Source organism: Rhinolophus hipposideros (genome assembly GCF_964194185.1).
Source record: "Rhinolophus hipposideros genome assembly, chromosome: 12".
NCBI lineage: Eukaryota > Metazoa > Chordata > Mammalia > Chiroptera > Rhinolophidae > Rhinolophus > Rhinolophus hipposideros.
This window is the reverse complement of record NC_138058.1, coordinates 26,708,260-26,723,546: the sequence shown is the minus strand read 5'-3', so window position 1 is coordinate 26,723,546 and position 15,287 is coordinate 26,708,260. Positions and strand designations below refer to the sequence as shown.

Sequence of the window (15,287 nt, the reverse complement as noted above, 5' to 3'; positions counted from 1 at the left end):
ACATCCATACATGAGCATTCTGATTAATATTTGATTATCTCATGTAAGCCTGTTTATTATGGGGGAACTACGCTGATTATATACATTTTTAATGTTTTAATTTTTTATGACAGCTTTTTGTTGTTTTATTTTACTGAAAATGAGAGGATGCAATTTAGCTGGCTGACAAAGAAGTCCTACTATCCCATGAGGATCTGGGACACACCCTGGGGTGTGTTAAATTCACCAGTGTGACAAATGACCCCTAAGAGACTTCTTGGAGGTCAGCCAGGACACCTTCCCAAGGTGACTCCATCACCCTGTGAAAAGGAGGAAGCTAGAACACTCATTTTCCACGCTTTCTTCATCCAAGACATATGCCCAATGGAAGGCTCCATTTTTAACTTAAAAAATGAGTCCACACCTTGGCAAAGAGAGAGACCTTAGGGATCACTTATTTTATCCTCCAACTTACCAACAGTAAGAGTCCTTGTCTGAGATCCCCAGAAGGTGATCGGCCCTATGATTGGGGAGGCAGCCAACTGTAGTGCTATCCGGCCGTCAAAGGGTCACAGTGAGTTGATGTAGATTACAGTGAACTGAAACCTACTGGTCCTAGTTCTGCCCTCTGCTGTCATGTTGTCTAATTCTGCAGTCCCAGCCCTGAGGCTGAGCCCATAACATGGACCCTGAGTGGCAGTGAATTCCACCTGGCCGATCAATTTACCTCGTTCATCCTGGACCTCCATCTCACCAAGGCAGGGCTTTAGCCTGGGACCTAACCCCCTGACTTGATGTGCCAGCTGCCTGAAGGAGGGTCCTGGCCTGTCAGCCAACCTTTCCCACAAACCTTTGCCATCCTGATAAGCAGTACAATGCAAGGCAGTATTTAAGAACACAGACTCAGGTTCCAGGCTGCCAGGGTTGGAATCCTGGCTCTGCCACTTACTCGTTGTGTGACTTTGGGCAGTGATTTCTCAGTTATTCTCATCTGTAAAATGAAAATAGTAGTACCTACCTCGTGAGGATTATTGAAGGTAATATTTGTAAAGCACTTAGAATAGCGCCTGGTGCATATAGAGTGCCATATAAATGTTTATGACACATAAATTATGAGTTTTTACCATGAAAGGATGAGAAGCAATATCCTCTGGGACTGGTCACTCATGGAGGAGGAAAGAATTGCCCACATCCTTGCAAGAGCTGCTTCCTCCCACCTCCCTCGTCCCCCATCAGTTTCCATGGTGATGGGCAGCAGATGGAGAACTGCCTGAACTTCCTCCCATCTGCCTTTAAGCGGAGCAGGGAGCTGCCTCTCTCAGCTGGGGATGACCCAATTTCCTGGAACCCCAAACTGAGGGGAGCAAAGAGGACCCTGTCCCAAGAAATGAAAATAGTCTCTTTGTCTTGAACCACAGTCACACTTGCTTGTTTGCAGGAGAAAACTAGATCCACAATTTCCGGAAAGAGAACGTCAATGCTGGTCATGCAACCAGAAATGACCCCGCTGGATGCTGCAATCCCACCAGCATCTGCAGACTGCGGGTACCTGGGATCTTCCATGCCTTAAACCACCCACACCTCTGGTCTAATCTTGCCAGGTTTTCTCCCACACATTCCAGCTTCATTTCTCCCTCTAGAAGCCTCCCTGCTCCATCAGCTGAAAGAAGCCACTGGAGCTTTTCTGAGGATCATCTGCCTCCATTGTCTGATGCACTTTAATAAGGTCACATCAAACCAGTCCTGACTGAAAGAAAGTGACAGCGGGTAGGGCCAAGAGAAGTAGCTGGTGGGCTGTCGGCTCTGCCCTTCCATCTCCACAGTTGGTTAAATTGCACAGTGGCCATTCCTGAAGGTCTAGAGCCCAGGAAAGATTCATTTCACCATGACGGGGACGTGGGCATCTCTCTCCACTCATTCTTAGGGTTGTGCTGTCTTTGCAAAGAGATAAGAACTATTTTCTCATGAGAGCGTCTTCTTCAGAAGGAAGATGGATGACTCTTAAGAGCTCAGATGTGGGGAAGGAAGAGTGGGCATATCAGAGGCCCTGCCAGACTCTAGCACCAGTCATGGGTCAGAGCTCAAAGCCAGCATCGGTGGTTGGGAGCAGGGAGGCCACCACATCAGAAAGGCAGCACCTTCGTCCTACTGTACCTTCTCCACACTCTTCTGTTCCGACTACTGCTATTGTTTTCTGTGATTTTGTGGGGGTTTTTGGGAGGAGGGGGGAGGCAGTCTCATATTACTTCCTCTAACACCTCTTCATTACTGTCTTAACAATATTCCCCTCAACATATTTCTTTAAAAACCATTGATAAATGTACCACTTGTAGAGGTTCCACTAGTGATTCTTCCAGCACAAACCCCCATCTTCCTCTAACTCCCAAGAGAAAGGCAGCCCTTCCTGGGGCACTGCTATGCCAAGACCAGTCAGGAGAGGGCAGACCGGACACCAAAAGGGCCCTGCTCAGAGTTGACTCACTCTGGAGCAGTGAGACTCTGCTTCTGTCAATTGAGCCCCCAAAATACCATCAGCAATACCTGTCCTTTTCTGAAATTCCCTGTTGTCACACGGACTCTACAGGCCCCACATCTGCAGCTGAGAAAACGGGGGATTCGTGGAGAGCGAGTTCCGACTCAAGGCACACAACCCAGAGCAGGGAAGGATGGGGCCCAGTCACCTGTGCAAGGTCCCCTACTCACCCCTGATGTCTTGCCACTGAAAGGAGCAAGTGCTTGGCTTATCCAGCACCACCTTGTTCTCTGAGAAAGCTACAGGATTTGTGTCTCTTTTCCTATTGCTTCTTCACCAATTCCTCTAGGGGTCCCATGACCATTGACACTCCCTCCACGTCATCTCTTACTGGTTAGGAGAACTTCATTATGGGCTCCCTGCACATCACCTTGGGGGCTCCCTGGTGCTCCAGCCTTGGCCTCTACTTCTCTTTCTGGACTTGATCATGTTCATAGTTTTTGCAAACTACCCACACACCACCACCACCACCCCAAAAAAAGAAAAGAAAGAAAACTTATCTGTGTGGTGTCTATCGGATATAGCCAGATGTAACAGGTATACCCCAGACAATAAATGAGCATGGTAAAATCTCTTCTCTGCCCTATGATGGCTTCTCCTGCTGTCTAATTGATGAGCATAGGCAGCTCCCCATTCTGGGCATTGAGCCCCAAGAGTTGGGTGTTGGTTGTTAGACAATGACAATACATTTTTCAAAGCTACGGAACAGATTCTAAGTGTGAAACTTTAGATGGATAAGACGGTGCCAAGGCAGAGAAATAGGTCAAGGCTTTTATGTGGCTACGTTCACAGGCCTCCCTAAATCAGAGCCAATGGGGCCACGGCCCTGGCCCACAGGCCTCTGTCAGAGCCACGCCCCTGAGGAACTTGCTTACCTGTATCTCACAGGCAGCCTGCAGGTGGAAGATCTTATAAAACGCCTCCTCCACCGTGTCACCTAGGGCAACCACGCCATGGTTTCTTAGCACCAGGATCTGCAGAGGAGCAAATGTCAAGTTAAAACTTTAAGCCTTCTAACTTTTAGTTAAGGGGGAGAGATTTTCATTTCATTCAGATCAATTTCCGTATCCAATCCTGAGTCTTCTCCCCCCCAACTCCTTGTTCATTCTCCCTACACAAACACCCCAATGCTACCCCAAATGTGATTTTAACCCACCCTAAGAAACAGAAGGTGCTTTTTAAGAATAAGACTAAATAGCTTGGTGGATTTCTTTGGGCAATGCCTGGGTTTTTAGGCCTTGGAGAGCTTAGAAGTCTGAAACACTGGTGTTTGTGTTAAGGTAAATGAAATTATTTGCTGTACAATATGAGGTCCCACCTCAAAAGCAACCTCTTGCCCCTGTGAGTTAGTTGGCCTGGGAGTCAAAACCTGAAGGGTGTGTGTCTCTGAGGGGTGGCTCTGCAGAAACAAGTGGGAAACCTGAGACCCTGATGGCGAGTCACATGACCTCTCTGGACCTCGGTTTTCCTCTCTATAAATTCAGTGAGGCCCTGGCAGCTCTAAGATCCTAAGGTTCTATGAAAGGGGCCGTAGTGACCTTCCAATCTAACTCATGGGTTTTACAGTAGAGGAAATAGAAGCCTAAAGAAATTGAAAGTCTCCCAGCTATTTAGGGGCAGAATGGGAACTAGAACCCAGGTGTTCTCGCCATTGGTGTTATGCTTCTGATTCAGCCAGGGCCAGAGGCAGATAAAAGGGGGAAATCCCAAAATGAATTTATATCAAGAGCATGACTCCCCAAGGTCCAGGTGCCAGAAATTCCTCTTGGTTGGTTTTATCCTCCAGAACTCTCTGCAACTAGCGCATGCCCACCTGGGAGCTGGGACATAGATCCACACATTGGGTCTGTCTCTGCAGACCTGGCTGAGGCCTAATCAGCACATCCTCTCTTGCTGAAATCAGTTGGAGGTTTTTCCTCTCAAGTGCCAGAAAAATGGAAAGAGACGAGGACCCTGGCCCACAAAAGATTTTGTAGCAACAAATGTCCCATCTTTCAAATTCTTATGGCAGTTCATAGATGTGAACATCTCATCCCTCCGCAGGCCCTGCTCTTGAGGCTTTAGAGAATGTCAGGAGAGAGTGGCAGGGAATTCTCCTCTGTGTCAGAGACAGAAAGACAGGGACGTCCAGAAATGACTCAGGCAGTGAGAGCCTGTTAAGAACAAGAGCCCAGCAACCCAGGCTTGGCTCTGAAACTTCCCCTTCTAAGCTAATCACCCCTAACGATGTACTGTTATAAGATTGTGTTCTTTACAAGTAAACCAAACAATGATGAGATTTTTGTTTTTCTCTATCAAGTTAGAAAAGAAAAGTGATAACACTCAAGTTTGGGGAGACCGCCGTAAAACCGCATTCTCATATACTCGACATAGCAGAAAGGAGAGGGCAATTTAGCAATATGAAGTAAGAATTTTAAAATGTGCATAATTAAGAATTTATCCTAAGGAAATTGTCTCAAGCACACACAAATGTTTAGCTGAAAGGATTTCCATCACAGTGTTGTTGATACGAATATTACGAGAAAATTTGAGGGACAAAAAAACCTTCCAATGTCCAACCATAGAGGACTGTACAGGTAAATGGCAGCACAGCCATTCATACAATGAGATATGATTCGATAACTTAAAATAGTGGTATGGAAAATATTTAATAACACACAAGGGTGTTTACTATATATTGCTAAGGGGAAAAGGAGAATATATTTTATAATCCTAGTTTTGTAAATATATGTGAATATATTTCGGGTGTGTACCAAAACCTCTGGATAGTGCGATCGAATTTTGTTTCACTTTTTTTGTTTATGTACAATTTCTAAACATCATCCAGTAAACATGTGTCACTTGTGATGTCGGCTTTGGCAGTCCCACCCCAAAGCATCTTCCCAGAACAGGTGAGCCAAACCTTGCAGGTGGGTCCAAGGCACTTCTGCAGATTGATCCGATCCGCTTCCTGCTCCATTTCACCATTGAAGTTGTAATAGGCCATGTCCCCCACCAGCAGGGCGTTGTGAGAGACAGGCAGGAGGCCCCACTTCATGGCTGACACCTTTAGGGAGACGATGGAATGGTTAGCACCTGCAGCTCCCCCCGACCCTTTCCTCAGAGTGACACAGTCAAGTTCTAGCCTGGGGATGGGTGTGGGAACCAAGAACATGAGAAATGCACTACCCTTTGACTCTCCTCTCCGGTCTTCCTTCCTGGCTGCTGCCTCTAATGTCTTTCCATCACAGTTTTCATAGCAGCCATATCATCTTTTAAAATTGCTACAAAGAATGAACTTGAGAAAGCTATGCCTGCTTCCTACCCCCAGCTTTGCTCTGTCCTAGGACTCTGGGAAGAGGCAGGAGGTGGTGGATTCGGCACCAGGCTGGGGTGAATCAGGGTCCAAGGTCCCCTAGGGTGGGCTAATGGAGACCCTCAGCCTTGAGGTCAGTGCAGAAACATCCACAACTTCTCACTAACAGGGAGGCCCATTGTGAAGCCCCATTTTATTAGTAATAGGGCAATAAGAGTGCCACAGAATGGGGTTAGAACCCTGTTGGAAACCCTACACACCATGCCCTGCCTTTTATTATAATCAAGAAGTGTGGAAAGGTTTAGGAGAGCCTTCCCTCATTTTGCCCTATGAGTAAGTCCAGGCTCTGCACACTTGGCACAAATATATCATCCAGTCTTGGTCCAAATTCTGGGAGGTCTGAGTGTGTGCTCATAACCAGTGTGCTTCACTGAGAAAACCACAGGCCAGTGACAAGTCTGCTCTGCCCCTATAGGTGCGTGGCCTGGAGAGTCGGCAAGATGGGGTAAAGGTTGAGACAACCAGAATTGGTTGTCCGCTGTCTTTCTAAATGACGTTGCAGTGTCTTAGGCATACAAGGAGAAATCACCAGAGACCCTGAGGGGATACTCTGCTCTTTGAAGAGGGGGAGGCTTCCTTCTACTGTCTCCCAGTTTTCCTTGTTCCTGTCCCCAGCTCTCAGCCCACCCTGAGCCATGAAAAGTGGGCAAGTCCAGGTTCCCAACATCTTCTATCAAGATCTCTCCCACCAGAGCCTGGGCTGGGGGGCGGGGGGAGAAGGTACCAGCCTTCGATCCAATACAACTGACCAGAATAGAGAAACTCAAGAGGTGCTGTCATGTGGGTAAGTGATGCCAGTTTGTGTATGTGACAGCGTGGGGGATGCAGTTGGGTGGACATTACACATCTTTACCTTATCTCCCCAAACCAAGACTTCCATAGTTAGAAAAATGGAGAGGATTATGGTCCCCACTTTGGGTGTTCCTTCTCTTCACTTTGGTATGAGTTCCAGGAAATTTTTCCAGAACTGTTTAAATGATGAGATTGTCACTAGCTTGGGAGTCTTATGTCTTTCCTCATGGAGAATCTCAGAGAAGAGGGTAGCATGGGTCTGCTGCTGGCCTCAGGGAGTCAAATGCTGGCAGAAGAGCTGACACTCACCGCTGCGGTGGCGGGTGTGTGCAGGTGGATGACACAGCGCACGTCGGGTCTGGCTGCGTAGATGGCCGAGTGCAGACAGAAGCCTGTGGTGTCCACGGGGAAGCAGCTGCTGCCCTTTTCTACCACCTCTCCCAGGATGTTCACCTTGATCTGGGACAGGGAAGAAAACAGACTTACGACCCTCTTATTGAACATGCCCCCTGGAGCCCAGGGTGAGATCTCCCTGCAGCTGGTTGTTAGCCTAACTTATTAACAAGAAGCTAGATTTTAGTTTCTGAAAATCATGACAGCTTTGGCCCTTCAGCTTGTAGCACCATGATATCCTGCAAGCAGTTCCACACATTGCCCATCACCCTCACTCCAGAAGGCCCAGGCAGACAAGACGGTACAAAGAAAGGGAGAGACTCGTGTGGGGAAGGGATGCTATTGATGCCATTTATTTAAGCAGAAGCATCGGTCAGATGTTCAACAAATCCCCTCTTACAAAATTAGACTTTAAGTGAATTTTACAGAATGAACATGACTTCAAAGTGGCCAACCCGTGGTTACCTCTGCCCAGTCTTTCCCTGCTGCCCTGGTCTAAGTCTGTTTATCCTGTGGGCTCCTGAGGATTCCACTCTTTCATCACCATTTCAATCTAGGAGCTCCTCCTTTGCTCCCTCCACCTCCCACTGAGTTCCGTGTCGGTGCCCTAGGCTCCCCAAGCTTCCTTCATCTCCATCAGAGCACTCTTCGGTTTGAGTTTAATCACTGATTGCCTCCCCTGCTCCCCGCACCCGACCATGACAGCCTTAGAGACAGAGCCTGTGCAGTCCTTGTGTCTATGGTCCCAGCCTGACTCTGCCATGATCTCCTTGGCTGGTCCTGTGCAAGTTATGTACCCTCGCTGGGCACCAGAGCCCTCTCCTGCCTGTAAAGTGGCCTTAACAGCCCGGGAGGTCCTGCCCTGCCCGGATGTTCTGTGGCTTTGTCAGCCCATTCTTCTGAGTACCTGGACTCAACATATGTGTCTCAAGCCTGGCAGAGGCCCTGAGGTGGTAGCCTCGTCTCCCAGGCTCGTGGCACAACAGCTGCAACCCACAAATGTAAGGAACATTGGGCCTCTTCTGCTTCTACGACAGCTCTTCCTACTGTCTTTCCTCCTCCCACCTAGACATCTTCCTCAATTGCAACCAACTTCTGGAATTTTCTCCTGACCACACCTAAGAGGTGCAGGAGGACTGAGAGCAGTCCCAGAAGCTGTTTCTAGTGGCACCAGCACGAGACAAGTCTTGCATTGCTTTGGGACAAAGAACTGGCTTTCATCTAATGTATTCCCCATTCAGAAAGGCCTTCCCACTCCCAGCCTTTGTGGTAAATCCCAGACTCAGAGGACCAGGTCCATCTCCTCTCCCTCCTCCCTCCTACTACTGCACCTCACATGGGGTTTTGTGGTCACATCATGCTCTGGGGACTCAGTTTGTTTTGGTGCCCCTGTGCATTTTCTGCCCCACCAGATTGGGAGCTCCACGAGAGACAGGACAGCAGTGGATGACCTGGAGACGATCTATCCTTGTAGGAGCAGAGCGGGTGCTGTCATTTCCATAGGGAGTGGGTAGTGAGAGGCTGGACTGTACTCACCAGACTGGATGCAGTGACTTCGCTGCAAGACACTCCCTTGGGGCTAATCAGGAAGTGATCCTGCTCCTTGCTGACTCGCAGCTGGAGGAAAGACACATGTTCTCAGTGGCAAGAATGGAAGAGATCATTGCTTGAATCTCCTCTTCCCCTGAATCCATTGCACCCAAATCTTCCTCTCAAGAACCCTTATCTCCCCCATCCTAACCCAAGAGCAGTGAAGAGGACTTGGCTTTTATTTGGAATGGGGGAAATGGAGCTACAAGAAGAATCACTCGATAGCCAAGGGTGGCCCTAGAGGTAGGATCCAAGAGTTCCTCAATCCTCATCCAGAGAAGCGTCCACTGGGCAGGTGACCACAGCAGTTATAAATCTTGGAGACTTTTCACGCAGTGCATTTTGGCCAAAGGGCACCAGCAGTCTCAGGGCCATGCCAATAGTCAGGAGTTCTCCCTTTGGGTTTTGTGGGGGCCACACAGAGTGAGTGCCCCACCCTACTCCCAGATGCTCTCCTCACCGTGACATAGGTGTCACTCAGCTGGGCCCAGCCGTAGAGATCCAGGAGTCGGTACACACTGCTCATCTTGCACCGCATTAGCCGCTCCCCCTTGGCCAGGTTCAAGGAGTCAGCTGTGTGAAGGTCATTGATGGGTGTCATCATGGATAAGTCTGCAAGGGGACAGGGTGGGGACAGCACAGCTCTTAGGGTCAGGGGCTCCTGCCTGCCCCCCAAGTCCTTGGCCTAGCACTACAACTGCATGAGAGACTTTCACGGGCAGGGAATTCAACACTCTCTGACCTTTACCCAAGGAGAGAAAATCCACAGGTGGATAGTTGTGCCCAATAAAGTCCTCTGCTTATTTGGGTAAGAATAGCATTGCTTTTGGTCAAAAATCATGGCAAGACTCAAGGCCATGGAATGAAGGGTTCTCAAAAGGCCAGGCTTGCCATAAATCCTAAAGGTGGACATTCAATAAAAGCAAGAGTAAAAATAAGTTTCTTTTTGAGTGAAAATATGGGTATAGTTCATCAGTTTTTATGAAGAAGTTACTAATCCTTAGAACTGCAATTATATTGTTTTAACTATACCATGTCGTTTTTCTCAGATTTGATAACAGGGCAAGTAGAATGCCAAATCAGCTTGGAAGTAAATTCCTCAACTTTTTTAACAAGGTATAAACTTCCAGAAGTCACCGTGGCTGTGGCTGGCTGAAGGGCTGCAGGCCTCAGGCAGGCTACATTTGCTCCCCTCTGGATGTGAGTCCCTTGGTTCTTCACAGTTTCTTTCTGGGAATTTAGGGGAATGTGGAAGGGATTTCCAAATGGACATAGAGGTTTGGTAGTCTTGTCCTCAGGGCATCCAAAGGGTCTAGGAGTTGACGTCCCGTCTGTCCCATTAACCATGATGACCGCTGCCTGCAAACCTCAGGAAGGCAGAAGAGGGCATCTAAGCCCCAGAACTCTGATTAGTCAGTGTCTAGGAACCAATAAGAGAATCAATAGGAAAGGGTTCCGGCTTAAAATGATGTCTGGCTGGGAGCCTCCTGATGCTGCCTCTCCTAGCATCCTATTATTAACTTTAATGGATTAAAATGCTCTTGGGAAGCTTCCGCCATCTCTATAAACCTTGTTACTACACAATGTGATGTATGCCCTGGACCAGGTTTGCCATTAGTTGAAATAATAAGATGGTCTGTGAATGTGAGGGTGGATGGGGTACTATTGGCCCTACACAAAGCAAGCAGATCAAGCCTCGAACACCCCATGTCAGGAAAATGCACCCACAGGGCCTGTGCCCACCAGAACGGCACACCTCTGGGCCACGTGTCCAGTAAACATAGTTGACCCAGCTCAAGTGGCAAGAAAAGCACCAAGGAAACTCCAAAATCAACAGTTTCTAATTCAAATGGATCAGTGTGGGATTCCTCCTCCTCTCTGTGCTTCCCCCAGATGAGAAATTACCTCTTTGTTTCACCCAGGCAGTAAGAAAGGGAGTCATATCAAAACCATAAGGCCCCAGGCAAAGCCAGGCAGGTGGGCTGTTGTTGGGTCTTCAGAATCCTTCTCTTACAAATAACTGTAGAGTCCCAGTGATGACCAGGAGGCCACAATAGGTCTGAAAATGCCCCATCACATCCTCTGGGTCCTGTAGCAGAGTTCCCCTCCCTGACTCTGCGAGTATTACCCCATCCACAGGCCTGAGGGCAGGAGAAGACAACTGAGGGTTCCATAGGAGTCTCCATCCTCTGCTCTCAAGGTCTTTTTTTTTTTTAATTTTTCAATTACAGTTGACATTCAATATTTTTTATTTTAGTTTCAGGTGTACTGCATAGTGGTCAGACATTTATATAGGTTATGAAGTGATTCCTCAATCAGTCTAGTACCCACCTGGCACTATACAAAGTTACTACCACATTATTGGCGATATTCTCTATGCTGAACTTTACATCTACTTGACTATTTTGTAACTGCCAATTTGTACTTCTTAATACCTTCAGCATTTTCACCCCAACACCTCTCCCATCTGGAAACCATCAGTTTATTCTCTTTATCCATGAGTCTATTTTTGTTTTATTTGTTCATTTATTTTGTTCTTTAGATTCCACATGTAAGTGAGATCGTATGGTATTTGTCTTTCTCTGTCTAACTTAATTCACTTAGCATAATACCCTCTAGGTCCACCCATGTTGTCAAAAATGGTAAGATTTTACTCTTTCTAATGGCTGAGTAATATTCCATTGTATGTACCATATCTTTTTTATCCAATCACCTATTGATGGGCACCGAGGTTGCTTCCACATCTTGGCTATTGTAAAGCTGCAGTGAACCTAAGGGTGCAGATATCTTTTCGAATTAGTGTTTTGGATTTCTTCAGATAAATACCCAAAAGTGGAATTGCTGGGTCTTAAGGTAGTGCCATTTTAAATTTTTTGAGGAACCTCCATACTGTTTTCCATAGCGGTTGCACCAATTTGCAATTTTACCAACAGTGCACGAGGGTTGTTCTAAAGGTCTTAACAGAAAGAATGCTTATTCTGGCCAGCCTCACAAAAGTTAGGATGGCTGAGCTAGGCTTATGATTCAGATCTAAGCCATTTCTTTACTCACATGACTTCAGAAAACAAAAAAGATTAAAACTCACCAAGCCCCTCAAAAGCTAAGACTGAAAGACACACTCTTGCAAACAAACAAAACAAAACAACAGATTCTAAGGCAAATGGAGCTGGACCAAGACAAATCTCTGTGGGCTTGAATGCATGACACTTTGACTTTCCCTCTCCACATTCCCTCACTCAGAAACCCTGGAGGTGCACTAATCAGATTTCCAGTCATCCCACTGTCTTCCGGATGATGCTGGTCGTGGAGGCAATGGGAATCCTGGTCAGACCTATTTCTCTTTCAAAAGGAAGAGTATACAGACAGAGACATGAAAACGGTGAGAGAGAATATGATAGATATGGGAGACAAAGACCAGACAACTAGCATACAGATAATCAGTATTAATCTGATAGAAAACATTTCTGGGCTGGAAAACAGAACTATGTATATAAATTATAAGGATTTATGGCTTTCTGGGGTGGAGGGGGACATTCGATAAAAAGAAAAAGCCTACAATTACATGCTGCCTGGCAACATTTCTGAAATACAAGGATAAGGAGAAAAATCCACAAGTATCTAAAAAACGTCTGGTTAACGGCAATAGAACAAAAAATAGGGTTGTTTCAGATTTCTCTAATGTAGCAATAGATGCCAAAAATGCTATAGGAGGTTTCCAAAAAACAAACACTACAATAAAGTGATACAAAACTGGTGAAAATAAAAGAATTATCAAAAGTATGCCAGGCGATTGTAAACAAAAATTAAACAGAGCTCATAATATTATTATCAAAGTAGAAGTCAAGGAAAACAATATTCTTTTGGATAAAGAGAGCCGTTTTGTAGGTCATTTTATATGGGTTAAAGGTATTGCGACAAAGAACACTTATGCTCTGAAGGACATCTCACCAAGATATACAAAGCGAAAGCTATCAGAAATGCAAAGAGAAATGAACAGAAGTCAAATATAGTAGAAGACAACACGACTCTAACTTTTGACAAAATCAGAAACAATAAGTGAAGATATAAATTAAATACTATGCCCTAGAAATAGAGTCTATACCCATCTATCACTTTTAAATGATATTACTAGGCCACAAAGAAAATCTCAATAAGTCCCAAACATAGACATTAAATAGGTCACATTTTCTAAACATATGTAATAAAATTAAACATTATCAACAAATCTTTAAAAGAATACAAACTCAACCATTTGAAAAGGAGAAAATACATTCCATATAGCTCTTAGAATAAAAATAAAATCAAAATAGTGACCTCTTATCTAGAAATTAGCAATAAAGGAAATCCTAGGTCAAAATTCATAAGATAAAACCAAACTTAGACCAAAAAAAATTCATAGGTTTAAATGTCTTTATTATTGAATTAAATATGAAAAGAAATCATCCATTTTATTCTTCTCCAGAAAAAATATAAACAACAAAAAAGGAAAGTTATGGAAAAGAATTAATGAATTAAAAACAAAAGCAATACGTTGGGAATAAGAAAATTAGTAGAACCAATATGTAAATCCAAGAAGTGGCTTTTGTGGGAAGATCTATGAATAAACCAACATCTGAATTGGCCGATAAAGAGAAAGTGGGAAAACATAGAACCAGGAATAGAAACTGGAGGTCATCTTATTCATAGCAGAAAGTTTAAATGATTAAATAATATTGTAAATCTCTCTAATAATTTTGAAAAGCTCCACAAAATGGATTGTTTTATACAAAATATATGACCAAAATTTGCTCAGGAACAAGCTAAATATATATTTTTTTAAATCCCAGAAGAAACTGAGAAAAAAATGTTTATCGGAAATATCCCAGATCTAGATGGTTTTACAAGTGAATAATAAATCTTCAAAAAACATTGATTTCCTAACTTATTTAAACTCCATTAGAGCAAAGGAAATAAAGATTGCCAGAAAAGTGAACTAACTGCTGACCAATCTCATGTGTGAACATAAATCCAAAAATCCTTCATAAAAGTCTAGCTAATCAAATCCAGAAGAGGATTTTTAAAGGAATGTATCAAGACCAGGAATGATTTCTTTCGGGAATGAAAAAAGAATTCAATATTCAGAAATCTATTAATACAACTTATCACATCAATACTTCAAGGGGAAAAAATCAATAAATGCCCGAAATGCATTTCATAAAATTCAAGATCCATTGCTGAGAAAAACCCATATCGAACTAAAATAAAAAGGTATTTCCTCAACATGATAAAGAATAACTATCGCAAACTCTTGTGGTAAAAGAATTTCCATTAAAGTCAGAAACAAGACCAGGGTGATTACTCTCTACTCTATTATTAAACATTGTTCTGAGAGTTCTCACAAGTGCAATGAGAAAACTGGAAAAATAAACCAAAGAGTACAGGTTGGAAGGAAGGATGCAAAAACGACTATTATGTGCAGATTATGTGATTTTTCTACATACAACACCAAAAGAATTAACTGAGAAGATATCAGAATTTAAGAGTTTGATAAGAGGCTAGTTTAAACATATATAGCCAATGATTTTCCCAGATGACAGCAAAAACCAGAAAGAAAATTGAATAGAGAAAGAATCATTTGAAATAACAAAATTACATAAAATTTCCCGGAAAACATGACAAGAAATTAGTTGGGACTATACGAAAATAACTCCTAAACTTTTGTGATGGACATTAAAGAAGAATTAAATAGAACTACATTATTTCTGAAAAGATTTAAAATTCATTCACGCAAATATTTCTTATGTACCTACTATGTGCCAGACATTTTCCGAAGTCCAGTACACTATATCCTAAATCCAGGATGTAGCAGGGAACAAAACATACAAATACTCTTTCCCCATGGAACTTACATTCTAATACAAAATTGTAAATTTATATATTCTCCACCAAATCAATCTATCCATTTAATGTAATCCCAATGAAAATCCAAAAAGGAATTTTTTGAGGTAGATGGGGACACTTGATAAAATACTTCTGAAGTTATTTTAAAGAATAAACTTGTTGAGAAAATTTGGCAAATGAATATTTTCAGATGATAAACCACGAGGAAAGCGCTTCTAAACATGCAATCAAAAGCAGAACACGAGAAAAATAACCATGGATTCAACTATGGGGAAATTAAAGAGTTCTACAAGACAAAAACATAATGAATAAAATTAAAAAGCAAACAAGACACTGGGGAAAACTGCAATATATTTGACAGATAATAGGGACATAGTCTTACTTTATAAAGATTTGAAAATCAAAGGACATGATAGGCAATTTACTACAGAAATAAAATCATGTCCAACATGTATATGAAAATACATCCAACCTCATTAGTAACTGCACATTAAAACACAAATAAAGTACTCTTTGTTGCCTATCAAATCATGAGGGTGAAACAAATGATAACACATACTGTGGATCAGGGTGGAGGAAATGGGCACTCTAGTATGTGGCTGGTGGGAATATAAGTCGGTTCCATCTTTCTCCAGGGTAATTTGACATTATGCATTAAAGTCTATAAAACATGCATTACTTTAATCTAGCAATTCTACGTCTAGTGATTTATCTTAAAATAGTCATGGACACAATCACAGATTTATGTACAAGAATGTTTATTGC

General features: G+C 43.7%; 1 protein-coding gene across 1 annotated transcript in view; it reads right to left on the bottom strand.

Moving 5' to 3' along the window:
* The window catches only part of ADD2 (adducin 2), a 97,225-nt gene that overhangs the window by 27,062 nt on the left and 54,876 nt on the right, over positions 1-15,287 (bottom strand). The window contains exons 5-9 of the mRNA XM_081069593.1: positions 9,103-9,254; positions 8,589-8,669; positions 6,969-7,118; positions 5,415-5,558; positions 3,388-3,486 (exon numbers count right to left, since the gene is read on the bottom strand). Coding sequence (XP_080925719.1) covers positions 3,388-3,486; positions 5,415-5,558; positions 6,969-7,118; positions 8,589-8,669; positions 9,103-9,254 — 626 coding nt within the window. The remainder of the gene's footprint in view (positions 1-3,387; positions 3,487-5,414; positions 5,559-6,968; positions 7,119-8,588; positions 8,670-9,102; positions 9,255-15,287) is intronic.